Source organism: Strix aluco, chromosome 15 (genome assembly GCF_031877795.1).
Source record: "Strix aluco isolate bStrAlu1 chromosome 15, bStrAlu1.hap1, whole genome shotgun sequence".
Classification (NCBI taxonomy): domain Eukaryota; kingdom Metazoa; phylum Chordata; class Aves; order Strigiformes; family Strigidae; genus Strix; species Strix aluco.
Window position 1 is genome coordinate 7636796 of NC_133945.1, and position 19773 is coordinate 7656568.

The following is a 19773-nucleotide window of genomic DNA, read 5'->3' on the forward strand; positions in this document are numbered from 1 at the left end:
CCTGCACCCGGGTTTGGGGTGAGTCACCCCGGGCAGGGCAGGGCTTCCCCTCCCTGCTGACTAACTCCAGCCCCGGGGAGATGCTGCATTGGGGTGACACAGCTTTTGGGGTGGAAAACACCCTGGGGGTGAGCTCAGGGCCGTCCCCCCCGTGCCCCAGCACTGGGCTCCCAGATGGATGGAGGGAAGGGGGCCGAGCCCACGCACAGCCCCAGGGTTCGAGGGTGGGTGACGGAGAGGACAGCGCCAGATCAGGCAGGAGCTTATTGCTGCTGAGGAGGAAAAAGAGGAAGGCCACGATACAAGGTCAGCAGACCCCATCCAGCCATGCCCTCCCTTCTCTGGCACCGCACACCCGTCCACCACCATCTCCATCTTGCAGGAGGAAGGCACAGGGCAGGGAGGGTGAGGGGCTCCATGTGAGGCCAAAGCACGGGGTACAGCCCCTCCGCTGGGGTGCTGGGGCCATTTGGGGACCAGGCACCCGCTGTGGCAAGCCTGGGTGGTGGGGCAGGGTGGGAGCTGCAAGGGGACAGCACCCACATTCGCTCCCCAGCCCCCAGGGAGGGAGAGCAGGAGGAAGAAGAGGAGGGCAGCGAGCCCCATCCCCGCTTTCTAGGGCAGCGTAAGAGGGACAGACGCTGCATTTGTCCCCCTCCATCCCCAGGGAGCTGGAGACTCCCTTTATTTAGAAGCGGCTCCCCGCAACCTCGTTTCTGGCAGCAGGGAAGCGAGGCACACGTCCCAGCCAGCGGCACCACCACACAGGCAGGCAGAGTGATGCTTTCTGCTTTTATTCAATTAATGCAGCAATCTATACAAGAAAAAAAAAATAATAATGAAACCATGAAATTCCAAACCCTGACAGTGAAGAACCAAATTCTTCCTAAGAATCAACCAGAATTAAAAGATTCCCCCCGCGTCAGACTGTACATAAAATAATCTCTGCCCCATTTACAGCGTTTCACACAGTACTTCTCGTATCTCAAACTTCAGAACTGTACAACTTTGTTACAAACCACGCTTTTTCCTAGGAAAAGCTTACGGAAAAAAATATTGCCACTTTCTTTTTTTTTTATTTTATTTTTATTCGTAACAAAAAAAAAATTAGAATCTTTAAAAAACAAAATTAAAGTCAGCCAGAACTTGTAAGTGTGGGCAGGGGCGCGGGAAGGAGCAGAGACACGCTTCTCGGCCAAACATTTCTCCTCCCGACAGGGAAAGGGAACGCTTTTGGCAGATAAAAAACTATTTACCGCTGGCGGGGGTCCACACCCCGGCCCCCCCGAAGCATGGCAGCCATTTCGACCCATGGGGCTCACACCACGTAGGGGCGAGCGCTAGATAATAACAGCGCCGAAAGCCAAAGGTCCCCAGAGGGTGGGTTGGCAGCCCTGTGCCCCAGCGACCCCCCGGGATGAGCCAAGCCTCGGGATTGGGATGGCAGCTCCCAGGCGTCACAGCTCTCGCCTAACAGCTGGAGGAGAGTTCAGGAGGTGTGGAGGCAGATGTGGCAACCTGGGCTCTGCGGCTGCAGGCCAAGGCCAGTCAGGAGACAGAGAGCCCCTCCCTAGGCCAGCTCTTACCCCCAGCAAACAGCTTTTCCTTCTCTTCCTATGGACATATCGAGCCCACACGACCGATGCAAGAGCTTTAGTTCAATCATTGAGTCTTCTCGAGATATGGGTAACAGTAACAAACCCCAATTCCTCCTGCTTTTTGCAGAAAAGCAGGGACAAACCCCACCAAAGCAGGGATGACTCCCACCTTCCTCCCCCTTCCTTAGGAAAGACAGTTCTCATGGTCTGGGTGTGGGTCTGGGTGCGTGGGATCGTCACGTTGGACGTAGCCTTATTCCCAGTTTGGGGCGCAGCGGGTTACACGGACACGCTGAGGGTGGATGGAGGTCAGACCACATGACCGGACAGACACGACAAAGCCAACGGGGTCAGGCCTGTGCATGAGCCCGTCCCGCAGAGCCCATAGGGAGTTTAGCCTCCAAACTGGAGCTCACCACCCTCCGTCCTCCGCGCCAGACCCACGCTACCAGCCTGACCCGAAGCCCGACACAGCTGGTGACAGAGAACGGGTACGGGCATCACCATATTTTTGAGCCACAGTTTTACCAGACAGGTTACAGTAAGGGATCTAGACATCTGGATCCACGTGAAAAATGCGTCTTCTGGTTTCGAATCAAGGTTTCACTCCGATGTTGTTCAGTGCAAAAGATTTAAAAAACCATGTTATCTACACATATACATCCGTGTGTATAGAAAATGTCTGTACAAGTGGGGAAGATGGCCTGCCTACACGCTGGGGACTCCTGGCCCAAGAGATGTCACGGGTCAGACCGGTTGCGTCCCACTCTTTCTCTCCAAGGTGTCAAGCCCCAACCAGGCGGGTTGAAAACCGAACGCACACGAGAACAGATGGTGGCTGGAGAGCCCAGGAGCTCCTCCCGTCCCTCCAGCCACGGCTGCCAGCTCAGACCCACCGCACAGATGCGGGGCAGGGAGGAAGGAAGGAGGGGAGAGCTCCCGACCACGGCGTGTGGGAATACCAAAACAAACCGGGAGAGGAAGGATACCTGCGTGCGTACAGACTGCACAAGGACCGGGATGAAGTGATGGTTGGTACCAGGCTAGAGATAAGACGTCAGGATGCCTTGTTCAGCCTTCAGCAGAGATAGAGTCAACGCCTCGTCCCATGGGAGCCCTGCTCTGGGAAGCGGCCCCGGCAAGGCAGTTTGCCTCCAATTTTTGAGTTGAGACACCAGGTTATAGTATCCTTATTGCAGAGGTAGGAGTAAAACTGGGAGCTGGTGGAGGGGGAAGGGCAGGTTGCGTGCAGCCGAGATCTCTGGCAGCGACCACCGCCGCTGTCAGCAGCACCCGCAGCTGAGCCTGACACCGAGGAGAGCACAGGGCACGTCCAGGATGAACCCAGAAAGACAATTAGAAAACAGCTGTTGCGAGGCATCCTGCTAGCAGGTCCCTAGCTTGCCGGAGATGTTTGCACCAGCCGTAAGGAGGAGAAGGGATCGCTGCTCCCTGCATGCGGTTTTGCTATCAGGGGAATGCCAAGCTTTCCAGAACAGGGGGTTTGTAGCCAAGAGCTGGCCTGGATTCTCTACAGAAAGCTGGGAGGGTGAGGAACACTGCTTCAAACACTAAGCGTGGTCTGAAAATGGCTTTTGAAAGGTTTCAGAAGCAACAGAAGCATGAACTTTCAGATCTCTGGGCAGACAAGACAGGTTCCTTCGAAAGCTGACTGCAAGGCTGTGCCCGTACCTCTGCACTGAGCCAACGGGGGCTCTCACCAGGAAAGCAATCGGATAAAGAGGATCAGAGACAGGCACCAGGGACCTTCAGCTATGAACCCCTCGCAGATCTGTGGTGCTGAAGGTGACGGTAATTTCCTTTGTGCTAATGTGACAGCTAGATCCAGCCTGAGCAGTAACCCCAACAACAGGCAAGTGGCAGGAGCTGCAGAAGTCAGCAGGGAAGGAGAAGGACACAGAGACCCAGATGTCAGCAAACGTGCTCAATCATCAAGGAACGGCACTCTGGGGAACAATGCCTGGGTTTTGGTTTGTTGGATTTTTTTGACTGGGAGCCCCTCAAGACAGCAGCAAACGGGTTTCAAAATATATTACATCTTTTTATTGCCAAGCGTGCAGACCATGAAGTGTGTGGCGGACACGACACTAAGAAAAAACTACAATTTGGGGGAGGGCAAAGCAGTAAAAATTTAAAAATAAGACTACTCCTTACAACTGCCAACACTTGGGTTCAAAGAATCAGTTGGAGGAAGTTTCTTAAAAGTATGGTTCTAAATATGGTGTTGGGCCCCAAACTTTGAAAACGCCAAGGCTTCGGTCTGGGCTAACGCAAACCAGGTGGGAGAAGAGGAAGAAGGCAAGACTTTCTAACACTAACTCCGCAGGGCCAAACGCCTGATTCTTCCCAGCATTTTCTGTAGCAACTAGAAAACTCCCAACCCCAGGAACACAGGCAGGAACAAGCCAGGAGGAGGCTGGCAACCGCTGCAGCACTAGCTGCTGTATGTACTGAATTGGGGCTGAACTAGACCCTCGCAGTGCCCCTGCTCCCAGAGCCAGCCTCAGAGGGGACAGACTGCAGCCGAGCTGCCCGGCTCCCCAGAGGCCAGGGCAGCGCCTGTTCCTGTTCCTGCGTCGGCAGAGTGCAGCCAGTCCCTCAGGATGGGATGCTGAGCCGGAATGCTGCGCTGCCTCAACAATCTCCACTTAAAAGGGGCAGGGGGCCCAAAGCCAGGCCCCCCAGGCAGTGGAGAACAGCTCTTCTCAGGGGGTCCCCAAGGCAAGCGCCCTCACAAGCACAGCGTCTCTCCTACTCCTCTTGGCTACCTCCAGCTCTGGGAAGCAGCACGTACTCAATGCAATCACTCACTCAGCAGCCCTGAGGCTCCAATATGGACCTCGGGTCAATGCTGGGCCAGCCTTGGTGAAACCAGCCCCATTTCCTTCCTCCTCAACCAAAATATTCCGCTGGTCAGACCAGCACTGAGAAACCAGAGCTCAAGTACATTCTTCTCGGAGAGGGCAGCACACAGGGACGCAAAGTTGTGAGCCCACGCTGGCCTGGGAAAAGGGAGTGGAAAGAAAACCTACGGCATTTAAAACTGGTACTAAAGTGCAACAAAAACGTCCTAAACCCTTTGAACTCAGTCGCAGTAAGAGGGGTCTGCAAAACTTCAAACTTCCAGTTACTGCAGGGCACCCTTAAAACAAACCCAACAACAACTAGGTAAGAGCAGGCCAAGGAGCCCTTTGGTGAAGCAAGGAATACGAGGCCACCACAGAGAGTTTCCGCTCCTGGGGTCAAACATCATACTTAGAACATTTGGAAAGGAAGAAAGTTAAAGCAAAAAAAAAAAAAACCAACCAACCAAAAATACAATTCTTGAATCTTGCGCAATGAAACAGTTAAACTTTTTGGTGTTTTCAAAAGAAATCCCAACAGACAGCCTGGCATAACTTTATCTGCTTCCTAAGGGAGAGATGCCCGTTTGACCCATGACTCAGGACACCATGTGCACTGGACATGTTCCATCCTTACATATGTCTCAGCATTCCTCCATTCATAAAAACAAATTGCTAGATCCTTCCTGTTTACTCTTCAGCCTGAAAGGAAAAACCAAAACTGAAGCTAGATGGAAGATAGCCAGAGGGAGGAGAAAGTTTTCACAGACTAGAGGCCAATCTCATCAGCTCCATGAGCCTGGAAAATGCAATCCTCAGTGTCGCCTCATTTTAACTTTCCTGGCTGGGCTGCCATCCTCCTCTTCCTCGTCACAGTCCTCCGTGTACTCGTAAGACCTTCGCCAATAGTTCTCAGAGCTGAAGTTGCTCCGTCTCCTATGTTTTGGTAAGAGGACTGAGCGCCTGTTCTCCTCTTTATCCATTTCTAGAATCCGTGGCCTAGGGAGAGAGAGAAAGAGGGAGTGAGAGTACATCCACGACAGGATTTAAGGCATGCCCCATTTGGCACACTGCAGTTTTGCATACTTTTAAGTGATATGACTGACTGTTTCCACGTTGCTGGTCCAGCACTGGGCACTCAGCAGAGCAGAAACAGATCACCAAGTTGCACCTCCCATGGGGAGGCTGAGAACTTCGCTTTCAATGGTGCAATTCCTTCCTCTTCCCAGGGCAAGTTTTGGCCTCTACCTCCACCAGGAACACTTCCCAACAGCCCAGTCATTTCTTTTTAAGTGCAGTTTGTGGCCCCAAGAAACATCCCTTGGGCAAAGGGGTTTCTCCTACAGCAGAACTCACAGCTCAGAGCTGAGCTTCTTTCTAAGCTGATGGGACGCTCAGGGTGCAGGATCAAACCACAGCTCCAAACTCCTTTGTCCTCTCACACATTAGCACAGTGCAATTTTTATTTCTGCAAAGCTGCCTCTGCTCTCACCTACAACCACTTCATAGGAGGACTGGGCTGGTCGGCTGCACAGATCACTTAGGTGGCAACGGCCAAGTTCCTCTAAGAAATACCACTGTCTGATATCCATGCTATTTACCTATGTTATAATGGAGTCTTTGAGGCCAAAGGAAGAGGAAAAACATATTTTTGATAGCCATCTGCTGCAGGAGTCTATGCAAGCCCGCCCCCACCCCAGTAAGGTCACATCAGGCTGAAAACCAGCTCTCACAGATCTGCAGATTTGTCCTGCATGATCGCTTCCCTAATCACAGCCCGGCCCACTGCATGCTCAGAGGTAAGGCTTCATTTGCAGGCTAGCTCCTCTTCTTGATCTATCTTCCCAGTCAGTCTGAGTCCAGGTGAATGAACACCACTCATAAACAAGCCACCCCTGCCCTCGTCCCTCCAGGACAGGTTGAAACACGGGCTGGGACCGGCACAGCAGCCAAGCCCCGGGACCGAGCTAGCTTTTAGTTTTTACACGACGTGCAGAAAACACTGTCTTGATCCTCAGGAAGCTTTGGAACTGAAGAATACCAGAAATATTGCATGATAGCTGGCAGACTGGCTACCAGTACATTCACACAGAGCAAGGTGGTGTTTAAGGGAAGCCTTGCTGCAGAGCTCAAGCTGTCTGAAACCTCAGCAAGGAACTCCCCTGAAGGTCAGGCTTACGCATTCACACAGTCTGGTTACCCACACAAAAATATACACACGCAGCTCTGGAACCAAAACAGGTTTGAGAAGCTTCCCAAGGCAGCATTCACCTTTCCCAGATACCAAAACCTCACGTTCTCTCCCAAGACTGCTTTCATAATATAGTTTAACACAGCTGCACAGGTTGCTTGGCAATAGAGGTCAAAAATAATTAGCTGCAGGGAAACTATTGTTCTGAATGACTGAATTATCAAGAGCCAGCCAAATCTATTGCTTCTTCATTATGCCACTCACAGGATAAACAATGTAAGCTGCTTACAGCCAGAGCTTAGCCTCCACAAGCCTAGGAGGAACATATGAAGAACCTCATTCTGATAAAACAGATCTGTACACCACAAAAAGCACCCGGGAGGTGCAAACTAGGGTGTTTTTAAGTGTGCTGTGCAGCCTCTCTTAAGGCCAGGAACCTCAGACATGCACTGACCTGGAGATACCATCCAAAACATTGCTCTTGGGAGAGATCATCCTACCTGTGAGCAGCATCAGGATCTGCTTTGCGATGGGACCGCTTTGGTTTCAGGATCTGGTCCCGGTTGCTTCCTGATAGACGGTCAGAGTTATAACCTGGTGGCAACACAGAGCTACTCAGGGATTTTGTTTCCAATCGAGGTGCATCTAGTCTTGTTCTGCAAATATTTAAAGAGAAGAGAATTTGCAAGGAGTTTCTACAGAACCGCCAGCGTGCTGCAGCGGACGTCTGTCCTAGATGTGCTGAAGCAGAACCCTCAATCCCAGCCACACAGCTCACGAAGAGGGTCAGGATTATTACGCTCGACAGCGGAAAGAGCTGCAGCTTTCTGGTACTCGCAGCTTCAGCTTTAACCTTTGCTGTCTTGGTTAGAGGAAGGTTCAGGGATACGAGTAGTCATGAGGTGAATGCAGATGGTGTTGGGCTCGCTGCAATCCCGGTTACGGGATACAGACTAGAGGCACTGGAGCCCCTGTGAAATCCTGTGAAATCCCAGTGACTCGTCAATAACTCGCAGCTCCAGTGAAGCCTCCTGGGAGATGCCCTGCAAAATTCATCATCACCTACAACAGTAATAATTGCTTCTATCTGGAAACTCCCTACTGTCTCAAGATCTCGTGGGGTCAGGCGTTTCTCAACTTGACTAAGAGGTTTAAAGAGTTGAAGTACAAGTCAGGAGAAGGTCTAGCAAACAGAAGCTGCACCACATCCCTTCCAGCAGCGCAGCACTGCCTTGTTCATGCTGGGAGAGAAATGTGCTCAAGCTACACCAGAGAGCAAGCACAGCTCGTCCCAGAGCAGATCTGTTGCTGGCCCAGGCACGACTGTAGCCGTGCACACGTGGAGAAAGGCAGCAGGAATGAAAACTCGACAGTGCAGTGTCTTATCACGGCGCTATCATTGCCATCTCCCAGCACAGCAGTTATTAGTCTCAACTTACAAGCGCTATGCAAGTCTATTTCAAAACACAGACTGAAGCCTAAGAATGGGCAAAACACACTAAAAGGTGGTGCCGGTGCTCCAGAGCTGCCAATTTCAGGGGGATCCAAGCCACTTCCCAGAAGGAAAGGCACCCTGATATTGTTGCTGCAGCCTGTCTCCTTTCTTGGGATTAGGGGTGAATACAGAAAGGGTCTGGGTGAAAGCACTACTTGCTCTCTATAGTGCTGAACTTTAGCTCCTGAGGGAGGTTTCTACAGGAGAATCCCAACGTAAACTCCCATTAGGAAGCAAGCCCAGTTGCCAAGCTTCCTCTCCACCATCGGGGAGAGCCTCTTCAGTTAACCAGGGCGATGCCAGGCTGGCACAGGCGAAGCTGGGCACGGCAGCCCAAGCCCGCCCAGCATGCCAGAAACAAGGAACACTTCCGCAGGCAGCTGCCAGGCTGCAGCCAGTGCTAGTCCACAGCGCCGTCGTCCTGAGCTGTTCTCAGCTCCAGGACTGGACTCCGTCCAGCTTGAACACCAACGGCATTGCAGATCCTGCCCCGGACAAGTTAGGTGGTTTAAATACCTCCAAATACAACAGCAACTCCAGGCCTGCAATTAAAACAAGCAAACCACCAAATATACTGCAAGGGCAAGGGAACACCAGCCACGCTCTCTCTGTCCACAGAGCAACACAGGTATGAGCTGCAGGAGCAGCTATGAGGAAAGGCTATACTAAAACAGAGAGCAAATCACCTACCCAAGTTCAAGCTAAACAGAAAACTCCCTGATGTAACTGTTTACAAAGTAGTACTTCAAAACAGCAGCATAAGCCCTCTAAAATGACTTTGAGGACCCGCTCCAGTAGGTCTAATTTCTATCCCCTACCTCTTCCAGCATCTCATGAAATTGGGAGCATCATTTGTCCCCCCACAGCCTCTTGCTCAAAGCGCTTCCAAACCTTGCTGGCTCCCCGCAGTCCTGCACTCTGATACGCAGGAAACACTGTAAATATCGTCACACTACAGCACTGAGGTGTTTATGACCTACTTGGTAACCACGCTGCTCTCAAGCATACTGCAAAACTCAGCCACTTCTCCAGCTCGCACAGCTTTGTTCTGCCACTGCCAGCAAAAAAACATCTCTAGAACCATGCGCTCAGAGTAGAGGCAAGAGCAGATCCAGATGCAAACGTCTGGGGCCCAGCAGGCTCTGGCAGCCTATTCAGAGCCAAATATCCCAGCTCCACACTGCAGCAAAGTTTATGCTGCTGTATGATCTGATCCCGCTGGAAAGCTCGAGGCTGATTCTTACCACGAAGATGAGGAAGAGGAGTTTTACGAGGCCGCTGTCTGCTCCCAAACCTCTCGTGCTAGCATGCTACCAGCGGAAGTAGCTGTTTTCCTGGTTGCGTAACACACTATTTCAGACTGCACGAAGTCGCATGATCTGGGACTAGGGAATGGCATTTGCTGCAGCAATACATGCCACGGGGATGCGAGCGCAGACAAAGGTCACCGCAGCCCCGCTGTGCATGCGTGCGTGCACACAGGACTCGGCGAGGAGACGGCCGCCGTCACAAGGGATAAGCAGCAATTAATAAGCTCTATTTGGCAGCAATCAGAGCGCACCCTTTGGCAAACAGGCAATTGCCATGTATTCACCAGGGCTGCTAAGCTCTACCGAGATTACACAAAAATAATTACCAGGGGGTTTCCACTTTGCTCAAGAGAAAAAAAAATCCTGTTGTCGTTTCACTCAGCCTGCCAGTCCAGGCAGCCCATCGCTGTCTGCGTACGACTGGGCAGAGACACTTCTGCTCTAAGCAGATCAGGCCCCTAAATCAGGGGAAGACAGAAGGACACACTGCTATGGAAGGACAGCTAAGCAAACAGACCCCGTCCAGCTCTGCGAGGAGCTAACAGGCCTTGTTGGTTTAGCAGTGAGGCACCAGGTCAGCGGGTACGTCTCAGTCAACTAGGTGCTTGCCCGGTTGCACTTTGAGGACAGCGAAGCCAGGCTGAAATAACTCAACATCCTCAGCTTACAGAGGCTGGCAAAAGCAAGAGGTAGAGCCAGTTTAAACTAGTACGTCAGATATCTGCACCAGTTTGGGCAGCTTTAGTTTATTTAGCCGAGTCTTGTCTTTTCTAGGGAACTGCTCCACAGCGTAGGACAGGCAGCTTCTCTATCCCAAAGCCCAACTAAAGCAGCTACAGGATTTGGAGCTGCCTTTCACCGGTGCCCGTCAGCACTCGCACGGCTTTGCGTTGGCTGCAGTAACCAGCAAGGCGAACGTAACTGCCTTTGAGTTCTTATCACAACGCTCTCGCCTTAAACCTCACGTGGCGATAACCAGCTATTGGGTGGTTTGGTGTTTCATCCCGCTCTATCACCTGCCACATCTCATCCCGCCTCCCTGGGTCTGTGCTGATTTCGCCTGGCTAACGCCTCAGGGCTGCTGTTTTTCCTGCCTTCATTTCATGGGTCTCTCTAACCAGATGTCCAACTCCACTCCACTGGCTTTGTGCCATATCTTCACTACGTTGCCAGACTTGTTTTGAAACCAGCTAAGCCATCCAAAAGCTCAGTAAATCTGAATCTAGACCACTTGCCTGCTAGCCTTATGCCAGCTTGGGCCACAACTGCAGCCCTGCCACCAATGCCCACACTTTTGGCTGGGTTTACAGGACTCAAGTCACATGTTTTCACTTGCAAAAAGATTTCTCGACAGCAGAATTACTGTTAACACCTTCTAAGACACAATCAACATGGGTCAACTTGTGGCAGTCACATTTTTTGGTCTCCTAGTAGAAGGAACTGATGAAAGAGGATATTTCTGGGCACAAAAAAAAAAAAGGTTTATACTGAGGGAGTTTGGGGTGGGGTTGGTTTACTTTTTCGCTATTTTCTTAAGAGCTTTAGGAACAAGCACTGGTTGATGAAATGCCATCAAGCCAGCGTATCTTCTAAAACAGGAAGCGTGCTTCTCAAACAGCTTACAGAGCTTGGCTTCCCAACGACGACTTGAAGGACAAGCTCTCTAAAGCGATCGCTAAATTCACTGCATCCGTTTCACTTCAAAGCCAGCATCTTCCTCTCTCTCCAGGAAATTAAAGCCATGCTACCAAGAAAACTTTATCTGCTTTATAGGATATTCTTCACCGCAAGAATCGGCTTCAAAGAACCATCCAGGTAACTCACGCGTGTGGGTATCATATGATCAGACACCTGAATATGCAGCCCAAAACAAGAGTTTGAAATCCTAGCTGTCTGGAGTTAGGCCACCAACAAAAGCCAGGTGTTTGGACATGAACAGCGCCTGCAAACCCAGACACGACGATGGAGTACTGCCGTACAGAGCCAGGGAGTGATTAACGCTGCAGTAACAAGTTCCATCTACTTCCACTGGCCAAGCGATGGGTACGGCAAGACACAAGTGAGCATCAGAGTGACATTTAATCAAGATGTAAGATCAAGCCAGCAAATAAATAAGCAAGGCCGTTTTGAAGCATTTCTAACCAAGCAGGGCTGTTTTAAAGCGTTTCTTTAAAAGCACCGTAGGAAACATCACAACACCACAGATAAACCAAGTTTATCTTACTGTCCAGAGGGCTTCAACACTTACTTTCGAAGGATGATGACAGCTCTTCTCTCCTTGATGTCCTGTGGTCGAATACAGTGTGTAATTTCATCGGCTGCATATCCACTGACAACAAAAAACAAAAAGCCACGGTGAGAAAGATGACAGGCAGAAGTAGTAAGTGGCTGCCAGCCTCAACAACTCAGTTTGGCCAGTCATTTCCTAACTTCCACCAGGAATTCCTCCTCCAAACACCACTCCCCAGGCACACGGGAGCTAGACTTACAGGAAGGAAGAAACTTCAGGAAAATTGAGGACAGTCAAGGGTTTGGTTTTTTTTTTGGATTCCATTTTTTAGCATACACGAGAGGAAACCACCACCTGCCACAACATTGTGAAATAAGACATGTAGAAAATGAGTTTATGGAGTGTAAATTCAGCCAATTCATTTATCAAGAGATTAGAGAGCAACATGAAGAAAAAAAAAAAAATCAGCACATTGCTCCAAAGCATCGTGTCACACACGTCCCCCAGAAAAACCACCTCTCATGGCTGAGATGCGCAGCGTACCCAGACACGAACGCGTAGCCGAGTCGATGAGATTTGTTAGTCGAAGAGGGGGGGCAGTGGTGGCAAGAGTGTCTCACTCCCCTCACCTGGGCACAAACGCTGCCATCTCAGCACCCTCATCCTCCCCACCACATCCTCAGCCACTGTACAAACACCACCCCCCAGCACAGCCCAACCCCGACACAACGCACACAGAGTAACCTTCAAATTCAGACCTGCAAACCAAGCCGAGCTCCCAAAACCTCCCTGCCACAGCGTTCACAAAGCGAGACAGCTCCCTGGGCTGAGGAAAACTACACCAGGCTCAAGCAGCTAGCGCACCACGCAGCAGCCATTCTCAGCAGGAGAGTGTTTTGCTGTATGAGATGACTTCACCTACTCCACGTTTCTAGGGAAAGCCACGGCCAACAAGGGCCCCAGCCACCCACAACACACAGAAGCATTTTTCTTGTGGCTGCTTCTGTTGTTGGGCACAATTCCTGGGGTTCAGCACAGCATGTGAGATCGTGGCAGGTCTGTGGAGAGTGGCCATCACACCTGCTCGGACACACAAACCACCCTGTCAGGAGCACATCTCATCACTCGCATGGGTGCTAACGAGCAGGTCTGAGAGGTGGGCCTGCCTTCTACCTGCTGTTCACAAAAGAGCCTTCTAGAGTCCAGTATGGGGAAAAGAGAAAAGCTGAACACCTTCAGAGCCTCCTGAAAGAGCTGACAGGGACAGGAATGCCTTTGGAGGGACTTGGGTGAAGACTACTCAAGCCACACAAAGCTAGCACAGCCCCACGCTGGTTTAACCTGAAGCAGAAATCACCGAGCCCGCTGTCCCCACACCAGGCTTTACCAGGGAAGCTGCTGTCAGCCGGCCCTCCAGGAGCATGGCCAGGGTCACGGGCTTGCAGGTTACTCAGGACACTCAGAGCGGAGAACAGACCACGCACACACAGGTTGTCTCTGGGGAAGGGACCAGATTTCCTTTATCTGGTTAGATAATCCACCCACTCACCAAGAAACTCTCAAAGACAGATTTACTGCTTTAAGAGAGTTAAAAGTCTAAGACCTGATCAGTTAAAATGGGCTGATGTCCATCCCCCCCATCCTCCAGGACATTGCAGAACAAGACAGCGTTGTGTGAAGGGGCTTATAATGATGCGCTATTATGTTCCAGGAATCTCCGCGTCAAGCTTCAGCAAATTCATTAATATCACCCACGTTAACATTCAACTCAGCAACACCCTGAACATCAGGAAAAGGTCTGCTTCATCATGAGATGTCAGCCTGACCGCTCGTTCTCACTCCCCAGACAGGAACCTGCTTTCTAGCTGGGTCTACCCAGAAATTTCTTGCCCAAAGAACCAACCCAAAGCATGAGGTAAGAGGTAACGTGGTAAGTAAAACCCTAAATTGCTGCTCATGAGAACACCCAAACACGATGTCTCCAGCCTAGACATTTTCCAGATGAACAAGAGGAGGTGCAGATGCTATCCACACACTCCCCCAACTAACACCCCAACTCCTAACCTGTCAGATGTTACACCCCCAACTCCTCCCCGAGCATCTTTTCCAGCCCAGAAGAGCTGCTACCGAGCCACAACATAACTGACTCACATGGAGATGAAAGCAGATGTTTTTGTATAAACATCACCAGAAAGGAGGCCCTGAAGTTCTGCAGAGTCTCTAACGAGAAGTATTTCTAGGGCTTGACAACAGCCAGGCCAGCTCAGAGGCAGAGGGACCTCACGCACTTGCCCACTGCAGTGTTTGAGCAGCTCGAGGCTTTACTCATGGTTCAGGAAAGCTGCTGCCACAAACCACAGATGTGACACCGACCAGCTCAAGCAGAGCTTGAACAAATCTATTTGCCTCATCACCACTGGCACACGCAGAACTTCCTCTGAACCAACAGCCTGTTCCGAGGGACCAGACTTTTCTGGAAAAGCCTCTAATCCAGGCAGTTGTGGAGAGATTCCTCCAGCTGGGAAGAAAGCAGGTTCATCCTCCAGAGACTCCAACCAGCTCTGATTACGCTACCACCAGGCATGCCTCGAGACAACAGGAGAGACAAACATCACGATGTTTCCACTGCTATTACAAACAGCGGGGAGACAACCTGGAGTGCTCACCAGCTGCAGAAGGGAAGCCCATACGGTGTGCAAGCTCTCAGAACTTGGGAAATGCTACAGTGGGTCATTCCTACCTCTGGCTAATTGCAACCGCGCTATTTCCAACCACGGTGTTGAGACGCAACACCCAGCAGTTAAACAAAAAGCCAGTGCAGTGCTGAGATTTGCTATCGACAGAGGCTGTGGGGCTGGGGTCTGGCTGGAACCACCCGTCCTGGCTGGCTCTGCACCCCTGCCAGCTCCCTCCTTTTTTTTTTTTCCCCCAGTCTAAGCATTTGTCAAAGCACATGTTCCCCAGATGAACAGGCAAATTCCTCCATCTCCTCCCCACTGCTTCTATCGATTGATGCTTATCAAATTATTGTTAAAAAAAAAAAAGAAAACCCACATACGTGGTCGAGCCAGCAGCCCCCAACAGACTGCTGATGGTCCCCAGGACTGAAATGCAGCTTAACTCCAACTGCTGGGGAAGAGCAGCACAGGCCGAGGCACTGCTGCCGCTTTCTCTTGGCCTGGCTGGCAGCAGGACAAACCTGCAGGAGCACCCATTTCCTGGGGCTGGGGGAGAAGAGGGGACTGGAGAAGGTCTTTTTTCTAGATGTCAAAACCTGCAAGAGTAAATCTTCAGCGCAGATGTCAAAGGAGAGGAAAAAGTGCCTTGGCTGGAAGAGCAAAGGGCTCGTTAGCGGGTCACGTGGTGGCTTCGTCTTTGTCCTGCTGGCAGAGGTGCACAGCCCAGCCAGGAGAATCTCCATTCCACCTTTTAAATACCAACCTGTCGTTTGAGATCTGAATACTTTCCTGCGAGTCTGAGGCAGGTTCAGTGTTTGCAAACACCACAGCCTGCTTCATGGTAGGCAAATAAAGTCAAGGGAGGGATACGGGGAAAGCCCCTCTGCAGGGTGCGGGGAGTAGGTGGCTACAAAATCAGGAGGACAGTTTGGAATAGACTGCTGAGAGCAGGAACAGGACAGGCGAGATCTGGGGAGAGCCGGAGAACGACACAGGGGCAAAGAGAGAGATCCATCAGCTTTCTTTAGATCCTCACGGTAAGCAAAGGCTGCTACCCTGGCTTCCCCAGAAAGGCAGCACGCCAGCAGCAGCCACTGACCCAGCAATATTCGAATCACAGACATTACAAGCATGCCATTTCTATCTGCGCCGTTTCCCTATCTCCAGGGCAACTGCCTTCAGCAACTGTTTACTGGGAGGCAAAAAAAGCCAAGTTTGGGGAGTTGACTTAAAACATGACCAGGGGCTAGATTTTGGAAATACACCCCTGAGAGCCTACCGGGTCTGCACCTCTCCCTGCTCCTCCCAGATTGCTGGGGTTAGTGGGGAGACAGGAGATCTTGCATCCAGCCAGGATCATATCATCACAGAACAATCACTTTGGCAGAATCTCTCTTAAGTGAGTGCTAAATATCTGCTAACTGCTGTACCAAAATTGAAATAAACCCCCATTATTTGCTATTATTTGCTGGAAAGCAGAACATTTAACCGTGGATTAAGCCTGAGGTGGGTCACAGCAACCCTTCTATTTGGAGGGAAAAGATACCTTTGTTTGATTTGTTTGATTGCTTCAGCCACCTTAATAAACTGATTAAGACACCCAGGTGATGCTGGCCAACAACCCAAACACAGAGGTCTGGGAGACACCCTGCTCCAGTTCCGGGAGCTCTGAGGCAGTTTCCTCTTCCCAGCAGTTCTGGAGGAAGAGTGGAGATCTGGGACAAGAAAACATCATTCTCTGGTCCTGGAGCAGAGAAAAGCCACTTTCCCTCCTCCTACCACCCTCCACTGCAAAGTCCTGATCCTCCTTCAGATATAAGGCCATGAATTTTCCTAGTGACTCTCACTACAAGACTTCAGACTGCATTAACGGCTCTGCCAGCATGCTTCTAGGCAAGAAAAAACTTTCACTGTCCTTAAAAAACAGATCTCTGGCCGTGAAGGGAAGGACAACTATTTACTCCAGGCCTGCTGGGGAAAGGTAGCACAGGGGTTGCCATCACCAGCAGGAAAATCAGGGTAGAAAGTTTCCCTCCTGGTGCCTAAGAGAAGTCAGGAAGTGCAGCGGCTGCCTCGCAGCCGGTGCTCTCCATCGCCGGGGATGGTGGTAAAAGGACACAGGGCAGGACGGGTCCCCCCAGGTTCCGTTTCACAAAAATGACCCTGACCTCTGCCCCCCGCCCCCCCTCTCCCTGCCCCGGCCAATCCAGCAAGAAAAAAATGTCCTCAGCGCTGTTCCCGCTTCCCTCTGCAGCCTCCCTCGCTAATCCACAGAAGTTACCTAACGCCGGGGGTACGGCGAGGATTAGTTAATGTTTGTGCAGCTTTTCCAAGATAAAAGCTACGCGAGATCTCAGCATTTATTATTGATGCACTAGTCAACGGTGCGAGGCTGTGTGTATGTAGAGGGAAAAATTCCTTCCCGAACCCTGCGGCGATCACTTTACACGCCAAAGCAGGGGATTGTGTTACGGCCTGGGAGCCCTGAAAACCGGCCTGGACCTTCACCAGTCCAAAAAAATAAAAACCCCAAACGAGGATACAGCTGGGAGGCTCTGAGCACTGCTGGCAGAGTCCGGGCGATCCCTGCTCCTGGCAGGGAGCACTCTGACCTTCAGGGACGTGAGGGACCGGTGCTCACCGAGGCCAGCAGCGGCCTTCGAGCTGCTTTTTCCCCCCCAAGACGTGGCCCTGGCGGGTCCCTTACGGTAAGACCTCGGCACACACCCTGCCTGTCCCCTCACCTGCCTGCTCTGCCCACCCAGCACGTACCGGGGAGGCAGCGGGGATTAGGAAGCAGGCATTTCCCAGTGCCAATCCCAGCTTTACTACCGACCGGCTGCGTGACCTTGGGCAGGTCATTTCACCTCCACAGCTCTTCCCCCACTCACAAGAACGCACGCAAAGTCCCTTCTTGCGCCCGTGACCCGCCGCGTTTCCCAAGTGACAGTCCCACAGGGCTCTGCACACACCGGGGTTGGGCAGGGGAGGGTTTAGCATTCCCAGTTTACAGACTGGGAAGACGAGGCCATTCACACCTCCTCGGTCAGGTCAGGAAGGCACCAGCTGAGCTAAGAATAGACCCAGGAGCCCCCGTCCCAACCAGCTGCTCCGCTCTGACCGCTCTTGGGTGGAGGATCCATTTTGTTTCTCGATGTGTTATTTTAACCGTTTACAGCAGCTACGGCGAAGCTCGGCTCCGTAAGTGGCCCTGCTCCCGCCAGCACTTGCGCCTCCAACCCCACGGAGAGGGCACCCCCCCCCCAAACAAAATCAATCACCCACCCAAATCCCCATCCACCACGGCAGCAGGACCCCCCCTCTCCGACCCCTCCTTCACCACCAGACCCCGCACGCCTACAAGCGGGCGAGATCAAGCCCAAGCCACCGTCGGGGTGTGCATCCGTGTGCCTCGTGATTAGCGTTACACAACGGAGCCCCGGCACGTTAGCGGAGGCCTCGGCAATGCAGGCGAGTTACCTGAGCACCGTGACGCTTCCCCTCTTCACGGGCAGGAAGAGAACGGGCTCCGAGACCCTGATGGGCTTGAACTGGAATTTACACCCGAAGCAGAGCGCTGAGTCGCTGAAGAAGGAGACGGAGACGATGGGCCTCTCAAAGATATGGATGGGGTCCACGTGGGAGACAATGCAGCCCCCCGGCTGGTAGTCGTTGATGACGGCACTGTTCACAAAGCCCTCAGGAATCACCCGGTGCTCCACCAGCTTCCTGATCACCAAGTCGTGCACCCACTCGGGGATGGCGTCCACCTCCCCCCGCGGGTACAGGCGCTCCTGGCCGGGGCCTCGTCTCTGCAGTTGAGACCCGTAGGTGTAGCCCTCCCCAAAAAAATACTTGTTCCGCAGCGGTGCCCGATCTACCGTGTGCTCCTTGTAGAGCCCCTTCTCCGCCCGGGACACCACGTCCTCGATCCGAGCTTCGATCTTGGCGCACTCCTCGGCGCTGAAGAGGCGAAGCTGACGGATGCCGCTTTTGACTTTCCGAGCTTCTTCCTCTTCCTTCTGCTCCTCGTAGTCGCTGGGCTCGGAGCCGGAATCCTCCTGGTGCCGACGTTTACGATCGTAGGGCGGTTCGGGGGGTTCCCGCGGGAGGCTGCCGCCGCCACCGCCTTTGTGGCCGTCCCGGTAGGGCATCATGGACTTGAGCTTCTCCCGCAGGTCCGTGTAGCCGCTGCCGGCCATAGTGCGTCCGCAGCCCCCGCCTCTATCGATCCCGGCGCTGCAGGAGGCGGCGGCGGGCGGCGGCGGCGGCGGGGGACGCGCAGCTGCTATTCATGGCACCCGCCGCCCTGCTGGAAGAGCCCCGGAGAAACGGGGAGGTGAGGAACGGGGGGAACCCCCCCCCCCCCCACACACACACCCCCCGCCACCGCCACCGGCCGTGCCCCCCGCTCCCCGGGGAGATGGGACGCCCCCCCAGCCCCCTCCCGGTGGGCAGCACGGTTCCCGCCCGCCCCTCCCTCCCTCCCGCCGCGACGCCCCTCCCGGGATGAAGGGGCGGCCCGGCGGACACCACACTCACGGCTTCGCCCGGGGCAGGCGCGGACAATGCTGCCGGTGCCGGCGGCGGCGCTCACGCGGCGGCCGGGCCTGGCACATGCCCAGCGGCGGCCCCGGGGCGGCGCGGCGCCCTGCCCGCTCCCGCCGCCGCGGAGCTGCCCATGGCGGGAAGGGAGTGGGATGGGAGGGGAAGGGGGGGGGGGGGGGGGGACGGACGGACACCGGGCCGGGCGGCGGTTGGCAACCGGAGGAGGGGGGTGGGGGGGGTCTCGCGCGGCCCTTCCCGCGGCGCGCTACGTCACCAGGAGCCAGCCCGACATCCCGGATCGCCGCGGGGCCGCCCACCGCGCCCGCCCCGCCCCGCCGCGCACGCGCCCCGCCGCCGCCGAGACCCCCCCCTTCCTCCCTCCCCTCCCCGACCCCGCCCCTCGTACGCACGTAACGGCGACGCAGCGGCCCCGCCCCGGCCCGGCCCGGCCGCCGCCACCTCCGCCCTCGCCTCGCGCCGTAACGGGGAACCGGCGGCGTCCGCGATGCCCCGCCCCGCCCCCCTCGGGCTGGGCGCTGATTGGCTGGGGGGGCGGGCGCGAGCGGCCCCAACCGGCCGCTGATTGGGAGCGGCGCGGGGGCCTAACGGGGCGCGGGGGCGGGTGGGAGGTTGAAGGGTTGGGGTGGCCGCCGAGGTGCCTGCGGGGGCGCGGCGGCGGGGCGCGACCGCCCCCTGGCGGGGGGGAGGGAGCGGGACAGCGGAGGGCTGAGGGGGGGGGTGTCACAGGAGAACCCCCCCGGGCTGCCGGCGGGGAAGCCACAGGGCTGGGGGAAGCTGATGCGTGGGGCCACGGGGAAACTGAGGCACGGGGATGGGGGAAACTGAGGCACTGGGGGGG

General features: G+C 53.9%; 1 protein-coding gene across 5 annotated transcripts; it reads right to left on the bottom strand.

The window, feature by feature from the left end:
* Nucleotides 1-778: 778 nt before the first annotated feature.
* ALKBH5 (alkB homolog 5, RNA demethylase) lies at nucleotides 779-19403 on the bottom strand. 5 transcript variants are annotated; one of them, XM_074840363.1, is made up of 5 exons: nucleotides 19325-19403; nucleotides 17847-18678; nucleotides 11707-11787; nucleotides 7154-7309; nucleotides 779-5461 (listed from the first exon to the last, which is right to left on the bottom strand). In XM_074840363.1, the coding sequence occupies exons 2-5, from the start codon at nucleotides 18566-18568 to the stop codon at nucleotides 5278-5280; spliced, it is 1143 nt and encodes a 380-aa protein (XP_074696464.1). In that variant the 5' UTR covers nucleotides 18569-18678; nucleotides 19325-19403; the 3' UTR covers nucleotides 779-5277. The 5 variants fall into 5 exon arrangements, with proteins under 5 accessions (XP_074696464.1, XP_074696467.1, XP_074696465.1 ...); XM_074840366.1 differs by having other exon boundaries at nucleotides 17847-18675; nucleotides 19325-19345; XM_074840364.1 differs by lacking the exon at nucleotides 19325-19403 and adding an exon at nucleotides 19189-19247.
* Nucleotides 19404-19773: the final 370 nt, after the last annotated feature.

Coding starts and splice junctions, on each gene's coding strand:
- ALKBH5 (XM_074840363.1), bottom strand. CDS start 18,568: ATGGCCGGCAGCGGCTACACGGACCTGCGGGAGAAGCTCAAGTCCATG. Junction 7,310..11,706: donor GCTGTCATCATCCTTCGAAA/GTAAGTGTTGAA, acceptor AAATATTTGCAG/AACAAGACTAGATGCACCTC. Junction 5,462..7,153: donor GATCCTGATGCTGCTCACAG/GTAGGATGATCT, acceptor CTCTCTCCCTAG/GCCACGGATTCTAGAAATGG.